The sequence below is a fragment of the Stenella coeruleoalba genome (assembly GCF_951394435.1).
Source record: "Stenella coeruleoalba genome assembly, chromosome: 4".
Taxonomy (NCBI): Eukaryota; Metazoa; Chordata; class Mammalia; order Artiodactyla; family Delphinidae; genus Stenella; species Stenella coeruleoalba.
The window spans coordinates 35,571,137-35,585,608 of NC_137149.1; the positions used below are offsets into that span (position 1 = coordinate 35,571,137).

Here is a 14,472-nt window from a genome sequence, read left to right on the forward strand (position 1 = left end):
CAAAATAAAGCAAACCCCGAAACAGGAAAAATTCTAACTGTCCATTAGTAGAGACTGGTTGAATCAATACAGCACATTCAGACCATGGAATACCAACCCACAGGTAAAGAACAAGACAGAGCTGATTTGGAAGTATGCTGATAGAGAGAAGGGTTACGTTATACAGAGTAGTGTATCTAGAATATATTGACATCTAAAAGTCATTTAGAGGGTGAGAACTGGGATGCCTAAGGAGGGGGGAATTTTTACTTCTTACCCTGTACCTTTCTACACACGGTTGAATTGTATTATTCTGAACGTACTATTTTTCTTTCTCTAATGATAAAGGACTTGGAAAAACAAGAGGAACTAAGAATTGCCCAAATGAATCTGAAAGAGCACCAAGAAACCATCGATAAACTCAGAGGAATTGTTTCAGAGAAGACAGATGAAATATCAAATATTCAAAAGGCTTTAGAAAACACAAATACTGCCTTAAAAGCACAGGTATTTCAGGTATTTCTACTAATATCTAAGTAACTGAGAGTTTGAATCAAGTCTTTTGTGTTATGAAACAGGATATCAGTTAGCCTAATATACATAGAGACTTACGTATTCAATTTAGAAACTATTAGCTTTTTCTCTATATCTATCTATATCCTAACTTATTGTATGATTATCTCAAGATCCAAGAACTTCAGGAGAAGGAACGTCAACTTCTTAAGGTAAAAAATGATCTCAGGGAAAATACATATCAAACAGAGCAGTTGAAGAAGCAATTAGAGGCCCAGAATTCAACCCTGGAAAGCATAGAAACAGAGAAGTTAAGGTTGACTCAGAAACTTCAAGAAAACCTTGAAGAAATAAAATCTGTTACTAAGGAAAGAGATGACCTAAGAAGAATGGAGCGAACCCTCAAAATGGAGCAAGACCAGCTCAGTGAAATCCTCAGAGAAACAAAAGCTAAAGTAAGTTACACTCGTTCCTCTTCCCAGCGAGTTAATGTGATGTTTTCCTTACATCAGTGAACCCTTCTTTGAAATGAGTGGTACTTTTGGTGAGAAGGAACAGGATACAGCCTTTTAGGCAGGTAATTTGGTATTATTTTTGAACATTTTAAATTCTGTAACCAGCATGTTCTTCATGGACTTTACATGTACACTTTCACTTTTTAAGGTAAAGAAAAATATGTATGTGTGTGTATATTCATAACACACACACACATATACCATAAGGTTGTTCATTATAGCAATTTGTGATAAAAAATAGGAAATAACCTAAATGTCTATCACAAGGAAACTGGGTAGTTATAAGCAATATGTCAGGATACGTGCAACCCTTAAAAAAATGAAATAGATTTGAATGTTCTAATTTGGAAGCTCAAAATAACTCTTAGGGGGAAAAGCAAGTTGTAGAATAGTATGTGTATAGCATGTTTACCTCTGCAAAATATGAGTACATTGTGGGGAGGTAAGGACAGGAGAAGGGGAAGCTGATAACTTTCTAACAACATCAAAGATGTGGAGTAAGAAATAAGAAATGTATTATTTTTACTAAGAAAATGTATCACTTTCATTAAAAAGAAAATACTAGTTAACATTAAGCTGTATCATTGGTTTTTAATTTTTTTCTAATAATAAAGGACCTTGGAAAACAAGAGGAACTAAGAATTGCTCACATGCATCTGAAAGATCACCAGGAAATTATTGATAAACTCAGAAGGATTGTTGATGAGAAGACAGAAGAAATATCAAATATGCAAATGGATTTAGAAAATTCAAATGCTAAATTACAAGAAAAGGTATTGAGGGGGTCATGACGCTTATATGTTTGGATACCTGATTTATTCCTAGAATAAAAAGTAATGCCTAAAATCCCTGAGGGATGTAAAATGCTTTAGCCACATTAGAAAACAGCTTGGTAGCTTTTACTAGCACTGAACCATATACCTGCGTGTGGCCCAGCATTTCCACTCCTTGGCTATGTACCTAAGAGAAGAAAGTACACACTTCCACGTAAAGACATACCAATGTGTTCACAGCAACTTCAGTCATAATTGCAAAAAACTGAAAACAACCCAAATGCCTATCAACAGGGGAACGGATAAATACATTGTGATTTATAAGTTTAAAAGCAGGCAAACTGATCTGGGATGAAAAAGGTCAGAATAGTGGTTTGTTCTAGGAAGGGGCACATAGGAACCTTATGGTAAGGTAAGTAAGTGTTCTGTATTAATTCTGAGTTGTATTTTAATCTGAGTTGTAGTTACATAGCTGTATACATATGTCAAGAGTAGTTGAGCCATATACACATAAGATTAGTGTGTAGTTATGTAAATTACACCACAAAAAAAAGTAAATCCTGTATGGAATTACACAGAATATTAATGAGTGACATGGGAAAGCTGTCTTAATCAGCTTAGAAACTATTCTTTATCCTTCCCTAAGAAGCCATCTAATCCTAACGTTACGATTATCTTAAGGTCCAAGAACTTAAAGCAAATGAACATCAACTTTTTAAATTAAAAGAAGAGGTTAGTGAGACACAGAAAAAAATATGTGGCCTAGAGCGACTGAAGAAAGAATTCAAGGCCCAAAGTTTAACTCTGGATAAAATAGAAATGGAGAACTTAAATTTGGCTCAGAAACTTCATGAAAACCTTGAAGAAATGAAATCTGTAATGAAAGAAAGAGATAACCTAAGGAGAGTAGAAGAGACTCTGAAACTGGAGAGAGACCTACTCAAGGCAGACCTGCAAGAAGCCATAGCTAGAGTGAGTTGTGCTCTTTCTTCCTGTCAAGTAAACATGTTTTTACTGTAAGAAGTTTGAAAATAAGTGATACTGTTGGTGAAAATTTGAATGTTATAACCTTTTAGGGAAGCAGTTTGACAATAGCATTTTAAAAATTATCAACATATACATTTGCTACAGCACTTTTGTAGAAATTCATCCTACCAATATATTCACATATCTGGACAGAAATACAGCAGCATTCACTACAACATTGTTTGTGATGAACAAAATCAGAAACAATCCAAGTATCTACCAGTAAGGCACTGGCTAAGTGGTGTTCGTTTGTATAGTAGAAAACTAAGCATAAGAATGGGACACTCTTTATGTGATACTGATTTAGAAAGATGTCCAAGTGGTATGAAATTTGAAAGATAAGTGGCAGAGTTCAGCGTGTGACAGGACTGCGATGGGTGAGGCTAGGGACAGACACTTGGACTTTATGTCCTTCTGTACTGTTCTAATTTGGGGGTGGCATGGAGGTTGTTTTTAACTATGAACATGTGTTTTTTGAGATTTTGTTTAACTAGTTCATTGTTAAGAAAAGGTAATGTGCCTTTATATCATATTTCTCAATTTCTTCTAATAACAAAGGATCTGGAAACACAAGAGCAACTAAAAATTGCCCATATGCATTTGAAAGAACACCAAGAAACTATTGATAAATTCAGAGAGAAAGTTTCAGAAAAGACACCTCAGATTTCAAATATTCAGAAGGATTTAAATAAATCAAAAGACGAATTACCAAGAAAGGTATGTGTTGTTCTCTTCTTTGGGGGAATAACTGTACCCAAAATTACTTATGGAATGAGAAAGGACATAGATACAGATATGTCAATATAGATATATATGTACATGTACTATACTATATGTACATATACATAGACACTATTTTCCTTTCTTAAAGGAATTCTGTTCGCATTCTAACTTGTTTTATAATTATGTCAAGATACCAGAACTTCAGAGAAAAGAGCTTCAACTTGTTAGAATGGAAGAAGATGTCAATAAAACTCATAAAAAAGTGAATGAAATGGAACAATTGAAGAAGCAATTTGACGCCCAAAATTTATCTGTGCAAAATGTGGCAATGGATAACTTACACTTGACCAAGAAACCGTATGAAAGCCTTGAAGAAATAAGAATTGTAGCTAAGGAAAGAGATGAGCTAAAGAGAATAAAAGAGTCTCTCAAAATGGAAAGAGACCAATTCAGAGAAACATTGAGAGAAATGATAGCTAGAGAGAGTTCAGAATCTTCCCCTATCTAGTAACTATTTATAAGAATCAAGCTTTCTTGGAAAGGGTAACAGTGTTTTGTTTTATATTTCCTGGAAACGTCTACAAACAGTAAAGAATAATGAGGGAAACTATTAATTATAATTTTTCACACAAATAGAAAATACAGTTTTAAAAGAAGCCAAAATGATGTTATTCAGATATTACCACTTTTTTTTTTTTTTGGTAAGAACATTTTTTTTAATTGAAGTATAGTTGATGTACAATATTATATGTTACAGGTGTACAATATAGTGATCCACGATTTTTAAAGGTTATACTCCATTTATAGTTATTATAAAATATTGCCTATTCCCCATGTTGTGCAGTATATCCGGGTAGCTTATTTCATACGTAATAGTTTGGTACCTCTTAATCCCCTACCCCTATATTGTCCCTTCCCCCTTCCCTCTCCCCACTGGTAACCACTGGCTTGTTCTCTATATCTGTGAGTCTGCTTCTTTTTTGTTACATTCACTAGTTTGTTATATTTTTTAGATTCCACATGTAAGTGATATCATACAGTATTTGTCTTTCTCTGTCTGACTTATTTCATTTAGCATATTACCCTAGAAGTCCATCCATGTTGCTGCAAATGGGAAATTTTCATTCTTTTTTATGGCTGAGTAGTAGTCCATTGTGAATGTGTATGTGTATGTGTATATATATATATATACACCACATCTTCTTTATCCGTTCATCTGTTGATGGACACTTGGGTTGCTTCAATATCTGGGCAATTGTAAATAATGCTGCTATAAACATTAGGGTGCATGTATCTTTTCAAATTAATGTTTTTGTTTTTCAGAAAATACCTTTTTTTTTTTTTAACTTTCTATTTTCTATTGGAGTCTAGCCGATTAACGATGTTGTGATACTTTCAGGTTCACAGCAAAGGGACTCAGCCATACATGTGCATGTATCTATTCTCCCCCAAACTCCCCTCCCAATTCTTTAGTTTTAAGAAAAAAATTGCTAAATAAAGCAGACTATTTTCTTCAGTGTAATTTTTAAAAGGGTTTTTAAACCAGGAAATAACATTATTCTCAGTGGAGAAATATTTGTAAAAGATTAAATATCTCATTTCTCTACCTCTACACGATAGAGTTTTAAACATAGGCTCTTGTTAGTGAAGTTAGAAGGAAGAAAAGCAAGATGAGTATAAGAAAGGAAGTTCTACTAATATGTCTATTTATAGATATTCAGAATCACATATCTTAAAGAACTGAACTGAATCCCTCTATAAAATTCAGACAAATAAGAAATTGTATGAAATCTATAAAAATCTTATTTTCATATTTCATTCTCATGTCCATCATTATCTCATAGTAAAGAAATAATAAAATGGAAAGCAATACCACTTGTAATCTCAGTAGAAATTTCAGATAGTTGGAAATCACCTTTATGTGGGCTCTAACTAAATTTATAGACTTAATTCATTCAAAAAATATTTATTGAACAATGTTTTATTTTGCACTTTTAATCAGAAATACAAAATATAAACAGAATATGAATTTTCTGTTCCAGGGTGCTGGAAAGAATATATGAACGGGGCTTGGAACACCGTAGGTAGTATACTTGGTTTTGCTAGCATATATGAGTTGGCAGCAGTGATTCTAAGACAGAGATTTGGAAGAGTAGGAACCAGAGATATATCTAAAATCCAATTTGCAACTGTAGATAGTAAAGCAACAAATCCTATCTTCAAAAAATATGTGAAGGTTTTCCAATGAGTTGAGGTCACTTTTTCCAGTGAGTTGAGGTCACTCAGCATAAGACTTAGTGTTACTGTTATTCATATTCTGAGTATTTTTAACATTGCTTTTGAGTTACATGTGTGATATTTAATTCCATTATTGAAAAGATATAAAAATGTAATCAAAGTATATGATTAGACATTATATGTTACTATAGTTACAGCTGAAGCCTTGCTTATTTCTTTGTATCAAAGCAGAATCAACAGAACCACGGAGAGGTAGTAAAATATGAAAAAAAATTACTGTGTGATGGAAACCAACACCTTATAGAAAGCCTGAGAGAAAAGTGCTTCAGGATAAAAGTAAGTGCTCTCCTGTTAATATTACAAATGATTATTTGTAATACCCTTCCAAAGGCCTAATGTGGAATGAATAGATAATGCTCAATATTTTTCTAAACTTTATAATCTAGTACAAGTATGTATATGTGTACATATATATGTGCATACACCACACACAGAAAACAGAGGAGTTTGTGATTTTCAGGCCTCACTGGAAAGGTGATGTTTGAGCAAACACCTGAGAAAGGTAAAGGATCAAGCCACACAGGTATACAGGGAAAGAGCAGTATAAGCAGAGGGAACAATAAGTAGAAAGCTTCTGAGACAGAAGCCTGCCTGGTGGGTTCCAGGAACATCAAGAAGGAGGATAGCCGGTTAGAAGTGAGGTCAGGAGTTAATGGGGAAGAGGCAGGCTGTGGGGCCTTAAGCGGACTTTGGGTTTTACTGTGAGTAAGATGGAGAATCCCTTGGACAATTTTGAGTACAGAGAGACATGATCTGAGTTACATTTTAAAGGAATGTTATTGAAAATGAGTGGAAGCAGGAGGACCATTTGAAAGACTAATTTCAGTAATCCAGGCAAAGGTGATGGTGGCTCAGCCCAAAGAGGTAGCAGCGGAACTGGTGAGAAGTGTTCGGACTCTGAATACATATTGAGGGTAAAGCCAACAGATTTACTCTCACCCCTATTAGAATGCAAAGTCCCTAAAAACTTTTTTGTGTTGGTTATGGCTATATCACTTAGAAAACTTCCTGACAGGAATCAGCATTCAGTATGTGTTTCTTAAAAGTACAAATGAATGACCATACAGTGCTGCTCCATGCCATAATGTGATTCATTCTAAGACTAAAGGAAGAATCCCCCCTCCAACATCCCACATTACTGAACATCTATCTAGCTTTTCCTTAAATTATAAAAAAGAGAGCTCGTTCTTGTCAGAAGCCCCTTCTATAACTTAACACCCTGAACTAAACATGTTATTTATTACATGACTGTAGCAACTTGAACTTAATGTGTTCTTCCACCTGTACTCTGACCAAGGAATCACTTGCCTGGCCTCTCGTCATTTGTGTTGATGGGCCTAGGCTCATTGAGTGTCTTCCACATGCAGGCACTGTACTGGGTGCTTTACCTCATGAGATGGGTTTTATTGTTCCATTTATAAACAAACAAACTGAGGCTCAGAGAGGAAGTTTAGTGGTTACCCAAGGTCACATAGGTAGTAAATTAGTAGAATCAGGGTTTGAAACCAGGTCTGACAAAGTGAAACTTGGGCATAGAAGCATTTTTACAAATATAATTTTATTTCCTTTAAACTATAATGTCTATATATTTTATAGATTGCATAGATATAGATATTATTTAATATTTGATCCCCTAGGAAACTTTGTGGCAATTATTGTAGTCTTCATTTTGTCGTGGTGAAAATGACTCAGTGTTTCCCCAGTCAGCAAGTGGCAGAGCTAGAACCTGAACACAAACTCTGATAACAGGTTAGAAAACTTGGATTCTAGGCAGATAATAGAAATACGTGAAGAGGCTCCACCAAGTTGACATATAACTAGTTTGATTCTTAGTCACGTATCTGCTCACTTACACTGCCTTCTGTACATAGAGGCCAGCATTCAGCCTTGAGCTACAATACATACTAGATTGAATTCACTCACATTTCTCTTCAGACTTTGTAAATAAATGCTCCTTCAAATCATGGATGTTCAAAAGACCAAAAGAAAATGCAGCAAAATGATAAATAACAATGGTTGCTTCTGGTTTTCTTTGTTATATTTGTTTAAATTCTTTTAAATTTCCACAATAATTTCTATAATCCAAAATCAACAATAAGAGTTCGCTTTTGTTTATAAACACAAAGGTCGAAATTTATTTTTCTCCTACAAAAAGTATTAAAGAATTAAGTTTTGTTGCAATTCTAGGGCTGAGACTATTTCTTGTTAAATTAGAATGAATTGGTAAATTGAATAAATTCTAATTTTCTTTAGGAGCTTCTTAAGAGATACTCAGAGATGGATAATCATTATGAGTGCTTAAATAGATTGTCTCTTGACTTGAAGAAGGAAATCGAAACACAAAAAGAGCTTTCAATTAGAGTAAAAGCAAACCTCGCACTTCCATGTCCACAAAGCAAGCAAATTCAAAAACTTCTCACTGCAAACCAAAGATGTTCCATGGAATTTCATAGAGTCATGAAGAAACTTCAGGTACCATCTTTTTTAGTAATATCTTTGTAAATATCACTATAAATTTCCATTACAAACTTTAGTGTTTAGGTCCTGCTTTGAGAGTTGACATGTTTGTTATTTAGTGTATTTACTACTGAATTAAAGATTATGTGGGTCTAAGAACAGTGTGTGCAAGATCCTCAATGCACCTAGGACCTGTTTATTCAACAAAACCTGAGCTTTGCCTATGGGCCTAGACACTGTCCAGGTGTTCAGGAGACAAGTATGAATAACATCTCAGGGATCTCATAGTGAGTTAGGCAGACATATAAACAGGTAATAAGTGTAGCAATAGAAGTACGTTTAGATTATATGACATACCAGATAAAAAGTTAAGGAAGATAAGACTGTAGTAGAAGACAGACTCAAACGATAAAGCTTGGAGTTCCTTTTGTAAATGAGGCAGAGCCATTGGACAGTTATTTTAAGGTGCTGGCTGTAGCATGATCAGATTATCATTTTAGATACTTCACTGCAGACAGAGAAGAAATGAGTTTGTGGAGGATAAACCTAGTGGCAGAGAGAAGAGATAAGAGACAGTTACAGTGGTCCAGATGCACTATTATGAGCGACTCTACTGCTAGGGAAGGATTCATAGGAATGGGGAGGACAGACGAGATCAAAGAAACATTTGGCAGCTAACATAGTAGCTGGTGCGATTGGTGGTAGAGGTACAGGAGGGAAGTTTAGATTGAGTCCCAGGATTTGGGCTTAGCCAGGTTTGTGGAGAGTGGTACCATTAACTGAGATAGAGAGGGAAAAGAGATTAGGTGTTTAGTTTGAGATGTTTTGAGGTAGAGAGAGATACCTAAGACAGAACGTCTAAGAAGGGAGACCAAGCAGGCATTTAGTCGAGAGTCTGAGGCTTGTCAGGAGAAAAGTCAGGACTAAAGATAAAGATTTGGGATTCATATAGGTGATAGATTGCACAACATGTGTAAGGTCGCCCAGAAAACATAATAGAGGAATGAGAGTTTGGAGAGATGTTCGGGTAAGATCCAAACTCCAGAAAAGATAGTTCTCCAAGAGACAGTAGCAGAAAAGAGCAACTCATGGGTTCAAGGTTAGGAAAGTCAAAGTGACAGAAAAGAACCAGGCAACAGTGCTATTACTTAAGTCAATGGAGGAGAGTACGTCAAAGATGAAGTAGTCAAGAGTGGCAGATGCTTCAGTCAGCTAGAATGTGGACTGAAGAGATCTCCTCAACTTGTTGATAATAGAGCTCACTGGTGACATCTGTCAGAGCAGTTTTAGTTGAGTAGTTAAGGAAAAGGCCAAATTATAAGAGTTAAGGAATGGTGGATGTTAAGGAAGTAGGGAGCTGGTATCTGCCCTTCCTAGGTAAATTGCCCCTTACGCCCTGATATTCTTCCACAAACCCTGGCAATCAGATATCCAGAACTTATTGAGGAGATCCGTGAAGCATATGGCATTCAAATTATTGTCACCTTGGGCTTCCCTGGTGGCACAGTGGTTGAGAGTCCACCTGCCGATGCAGGGGACACGGGTTCGTGCCCCGGTCCGGGAGGATCCCACATGCCGCAGAGTGGCTGGGCCCATGAGCCATGGCCGCTGAGCCTGCGCATCCGGAGCCTGTGCTCCGCAACGGGAGAGGCCCATATACCGCAAAAAAAAAACAAAAAACTATTGTCACCTTAAAGCCAAACATCTAAATATGCTTGACAAGTAAATCTTGGGACATGTCATACCCATTTTGGTTACCGAATCAAGGTAGGCAGAGGATGTTGAAAATGAATCTCAGGTATCTAGCTGGGAACTGGGTGATTGATGACATAATTAACCAAAAGGGGGTAAATAGGCAAAGGTGGGTTTCTAGGGAAAGGAATCATGTGCATTTTATTTTTTATTTTTTTTCATTTTAAATCTATTGAATTTGAGGTAACTATAGGACATCCATGAGGTATATCCAGGGGCAAGTCAGAAATATGGAACTAGATGGAGGCCTGGAAGTTATTCTCCCAAGTTGCTGAGAAGAGAAAATTGGGGATAGAGAGAGGCTCTTTCCTTCTCCCTCACTTACCAGAGGATATAGATAATAAGAGATGCCATCCTGCCTCATAGTCTCAGGGGTTTAAAACTTCATCTAAATGTGGTACAAGTTTCATTTCCCAATTTGTTTAATGTTTTTCTGCAAGTATGTGTTAAACCATGTTACAAAGATAAAGGAAGAACAACATGAATCCATCAATAAACTTGAAGTGGCTTTTATTGATGAAGTGGAAAAGCAAAATGAACTGCTAATTAAAATACAGCACCTTCAACAAGATTATGATGTACCGCCCAGAGAATCAAGGGACCTCAAATTGAGCCAGAGTATGGATCTGCATATTGAGGTACAATTTGTTTAAAATGGGTTTAATTAGATTCCAAGCCTTTTTATCAAGTAGAAAAGTACCTTTTCATATGTTTAGAGTCATTTTTATTTACCAAAAGTTAAAAATCAGTTGCAGAATGACAGCTGGCCAGTTGTAAAGAGTGCCAGGTAATAGTCTAGCCTCCTTTCAGAACCCCAAAGATACAGAAAATAGATGTAATATCATCAAGTGGGAATTCATGGAACCCCAGGATAAGTTTCCGAATGGCTTCTAAAACTTCCTAGGTCTGTGACTGGGAGTCAGAAACATTTTTCTTACAACTCTGCATGAAGTGTCCTGCTCTGTCTCAGCAGTAGGAGGCTGGCATTCAATTCCCAAAACCATGTGCAGCCTGTTTTATGCACAGAAAACTACATCCAGAAACAATTCATATTTTGTGATTATTAGTCACAGTTTTATAGTTTTGAGGGATTTTAATTCTAACATGCAGATTTGTAGACGTGCCTCCATTATAGGCTATACACCAAAATTTTATTATCAAATAACTAAAGTTTTAAATTAGAATTATATTTACAGTACTTCAAAATATTAAGAATAAGAGTTCAATAAGGTGTTTTCCCCTTTTTATGATATTTAGATTAAAACTTTTCTAATGTTCATGTGATTCAATGCTTATTTTTCTCAGGAAATTCTCAAGGATTTTTCAGAAAGTGATTGCCATAGCATAGAGACTGAATTTCAGCAAGTACTAAGCAATAGAAAAGAAATGACCCGGTTTTTGGAAGAGTGGTTGAATGCTCATTTTGATATAGAAAAGCTTAAAAATGGCATCCAGAAAGAAACTGATAGTATTTTTCAAGTGAATAACTTCTATAATAACAAAATAATTGTAAGTAGTAATTTTCTTGTGCTACCTCATTCTTTTTGTTGTTGTCTGCTTTAATTTTTATACCTCATTTGTAAAAAGACTTAAAGCAACTTCATTTTAAGTATTTTCTTAAAATTTATTTGTATAGGCTTTGTGAAAAAAATTTGACTATGTAAAACATCTTCTGCCTCTAATGTATTACGCTTCCTTAGGATAATTAAATATATACTTATACTTGTAAAGAATATAACAAAATCTTGGTGTGTAGTAATCAGTTTGTTACACACAGATTTGGAATCTGTGGAATCCGGAATCCTCTTGCAATTCTCCTCTTTCTTTTCTCACTTCTCACTGCTTCTGTAGGAATTGAGCCTTTTCCCCAAGTAGGCTCAGACAAGGTGAGACATGAGCCTGTTTCAGGGCTACAGGCAGCAACTGTAGGAAAGCCCTGGACAAGCCTAGCCAGCTGCTTTATTAATAAGGCCTCACATGCTTTTTGTCTCAGTGGTGTCACTGTCACATGCCCTGATCCTTCAACTTTGATGTTCAAAAATGTGGTTTGTAATCATTGTTCCCAAGGTGATCAGTCCTAGTGGACAGATTCATAAGAACCAACATGGCTTACGACCAGTTTATAGATTTGTTTTACTTTCCACTGCTCAGAATATTCATTCTACTTTCTGAAGTAATCCCTATCTCATATACCTAGTAAAATATGCAGTAATCAGAAAGTTGCTTGTTATTATATGTAATTGGAACAAAGGGACCTGGATTAATATTACAGCTTTTAATATTAGTTTTAGATTCCTACATTTGGGTAGTTATTTCCAGACAAAGACTTTAACTTCATCTGGAAACTAAAATCACATTGAAATATAGATAATGTTTAAAAAAAATGTTTTCCTGTGGCTGGATTGTTCATCCATTTGTTGAATACCCCAAGCAAAATAGTAAATGAGCTGTTTAAAAAAAAAAAAAAAAAAAAGTCCACAGTCAATGGAAAAAAGCATAACTGATGTTTGGATAAGATAATTTCCATATAATTCCATGTTGTTCTGTAATGTTGAAGGCCCAGTTGTGATTAGAAAGTAGGGATTCCTTCAACAAGGTCCTACTGTTTAGCACAGGGAACTATACTCAATATTTTGTAATAAGCTATAAGGGAAAAGAATATGAAAAAAAAGATACATATGTATGTATAACTGAATCACTTTGCTGTACACCTGAAACTAACACAACTTTGTAAATCAATTATACTTCAATAAAAAGGAAAAGAAAAGAAAATAGGGATTCCTGCTGTGGGGATCAGCATGGATCAGCATGGATATGTGGCTTCTTCCAGCACCCTGAAAGAAGGAACTGGTAATTCTGTATGGTGGGAGGTCCATAGTCTAGAGCCATGGAGGGTCCAGGATGCCAGCAAGAACACAGCTAATTTAGGATCCAAGTCTGACAGAATTGCCATAAAACCACAAAGAAATTTATAGGTAAGACCAATAAGGCATCCATGATGAGAGCAAAAAAGTACATCCCTTAGGAATTAGGAAGTAAAAAGATGATATGAGTAATTTCAGAGTTAGTTAGGCTTTGATGTAAAAGAAGACATTGGTTGATCATTATTCCCTGCACAGAAATACAAGGTTTTCAGATTAATTGCCAAAAGTCAGTGAATGATTTTCCCTGGAACCACTGAGGTTTGGAATGAAAATAGCTTGTTGTTAAGTTTATTGGTTATGCTCTGCTATTAGATGTCAGTTGATGTTTATATATGATATGATATGTGTCATAACATACATAATAACTTTAACCTGCACAATTCTTCGGATTCTTCTTCATACATTAGTACTGATCTAATAAGGTAAGATTATCATCTTGCAAATCAACACGAATGCTCTCCAGCCTTTATTCTTTTATTCTCATCACCAACATCCAACAGCGTTTGAAATTTCAGGAACTGACGCAAACCACAAAGAATGTTCACATTCTTTTAAAGTGCTGTTCTGGAATATTCTGAATAATTTTGGCCTATGCCTTGTCCTAGAAATCTATTATTTTCATAGTGGATTTTTTTTAATGTAATTCATCTTAGAGCTATAATGGTGTTTTTACTATCCAATAGGCTATAATGAATGAATCAACAGAATTCGAAGAAAGAAATGCCACCATAGCCAAAGAATGGGAACATGATCTGAAATCAATGAAAGAGAACAATGAAAAACTGTTTAAAAACTACCAAACTTTGAAGATCTCCCTGACCTCTGGTGCCCTTGTTAATCCTACTACACAAGACAATAAGAATCTTCATGTTACATCAAGAACTACACAACAAGCCACAGAGGTATGTACTTTCTTATGTTTTTCAATTTGCAGCTTCATCAAAGACTTAAAAATGCATTTAACATCTTATATAACATTTATATATAACATGTCTTATATAACATTTCAGAGCAAAATTATAGTATTGAATGTGTTAAGGAACATGGACCATCTTTGTGCCTGTGTGATGGGCTTGTTTTTTAAATATAGTTCTATCGTGGCTATCACTCAACTAATTATGAAGCTAGACATTATATAAGAACTTCCCTTTGGATTATAAAACAGAAGTAACTCATAGCTTAATTTGATTACTAGATACAGACACTTAAAGTATTATTAGCATACAGTGTAAGTTTCCTAAATCGTGTGACTTTCTATTAAAATATAATCTGTGTCTGTATACAGAACTAGTTTAGGGGGAAAGAGCAATTTAGTTTTTCTCTAATTATCATCAGTGTCTTTCATACTGGTTAATGTTATAATCAAGATCAAAATGGAAGAGGCCAAAAATATAACAGATTTCTTAAGCAGATTAACCTGTATCCAAGAATCAGTATGTTATTTGAATAATTCAGTTACTTTATTAACTACCCTTACGTGGGACTCTGTAAAGCGATCATGCTATTTTATTT

The 14,472-nt window shown here is 35.2% G+C and overlaps 1 protein-coding gene across 1 annotated transcript in view; it reads left to right on the forward strand.

Moving 5' to 3' along the window:
* CENPE (centromere protein E) overlaps positions 1 to 14,472 on the forward strand; it is a 73,850-nt gene that overhangs the window by 43,033 nt on the left and 16,345 nt on the right. Inside the window, exons 35-44 of the mRNA XM_079921080.1 lie at positions 328 to 486; positions 666 to 947; positions 1,622 to 1,780; positions 2,462 to 2,752; positions 3,365 to 3,523; positions 5,996 to 6,103; positions 8,081 to 8,299; positions 10,477 to 10,674; positions 11,342 to 11,545; positions 13,644 to 13,862. Coding sequence (XP_079777206.1) covers positions 328 to 486; positions 666 to 947; positions 1,622 to 1,780; positions 2,462 to 2,752; positions 3,365 to 3,523; positions 5,996 to 6,103; positions 8,081 to 8,299; positions 10,477 to 10,674; positions 11,342 to 11,545; positions 13,644 to 13,862 — 1,998 coding nt within the window. The remainder of the gene's footprint in view (positions 1 to 327; positions 487 to 665; positions 948 to 1,621; positions 1,781 to 2,461; positions 2,753 to 3,364; positions 3,524 to 5,995; positions 6,104 to 8,080; positions 8,300 to 10,476; positions 10,675 to 11,341; positions 11,546 to 13,643; positions 13,863 to 14,472) is intronic.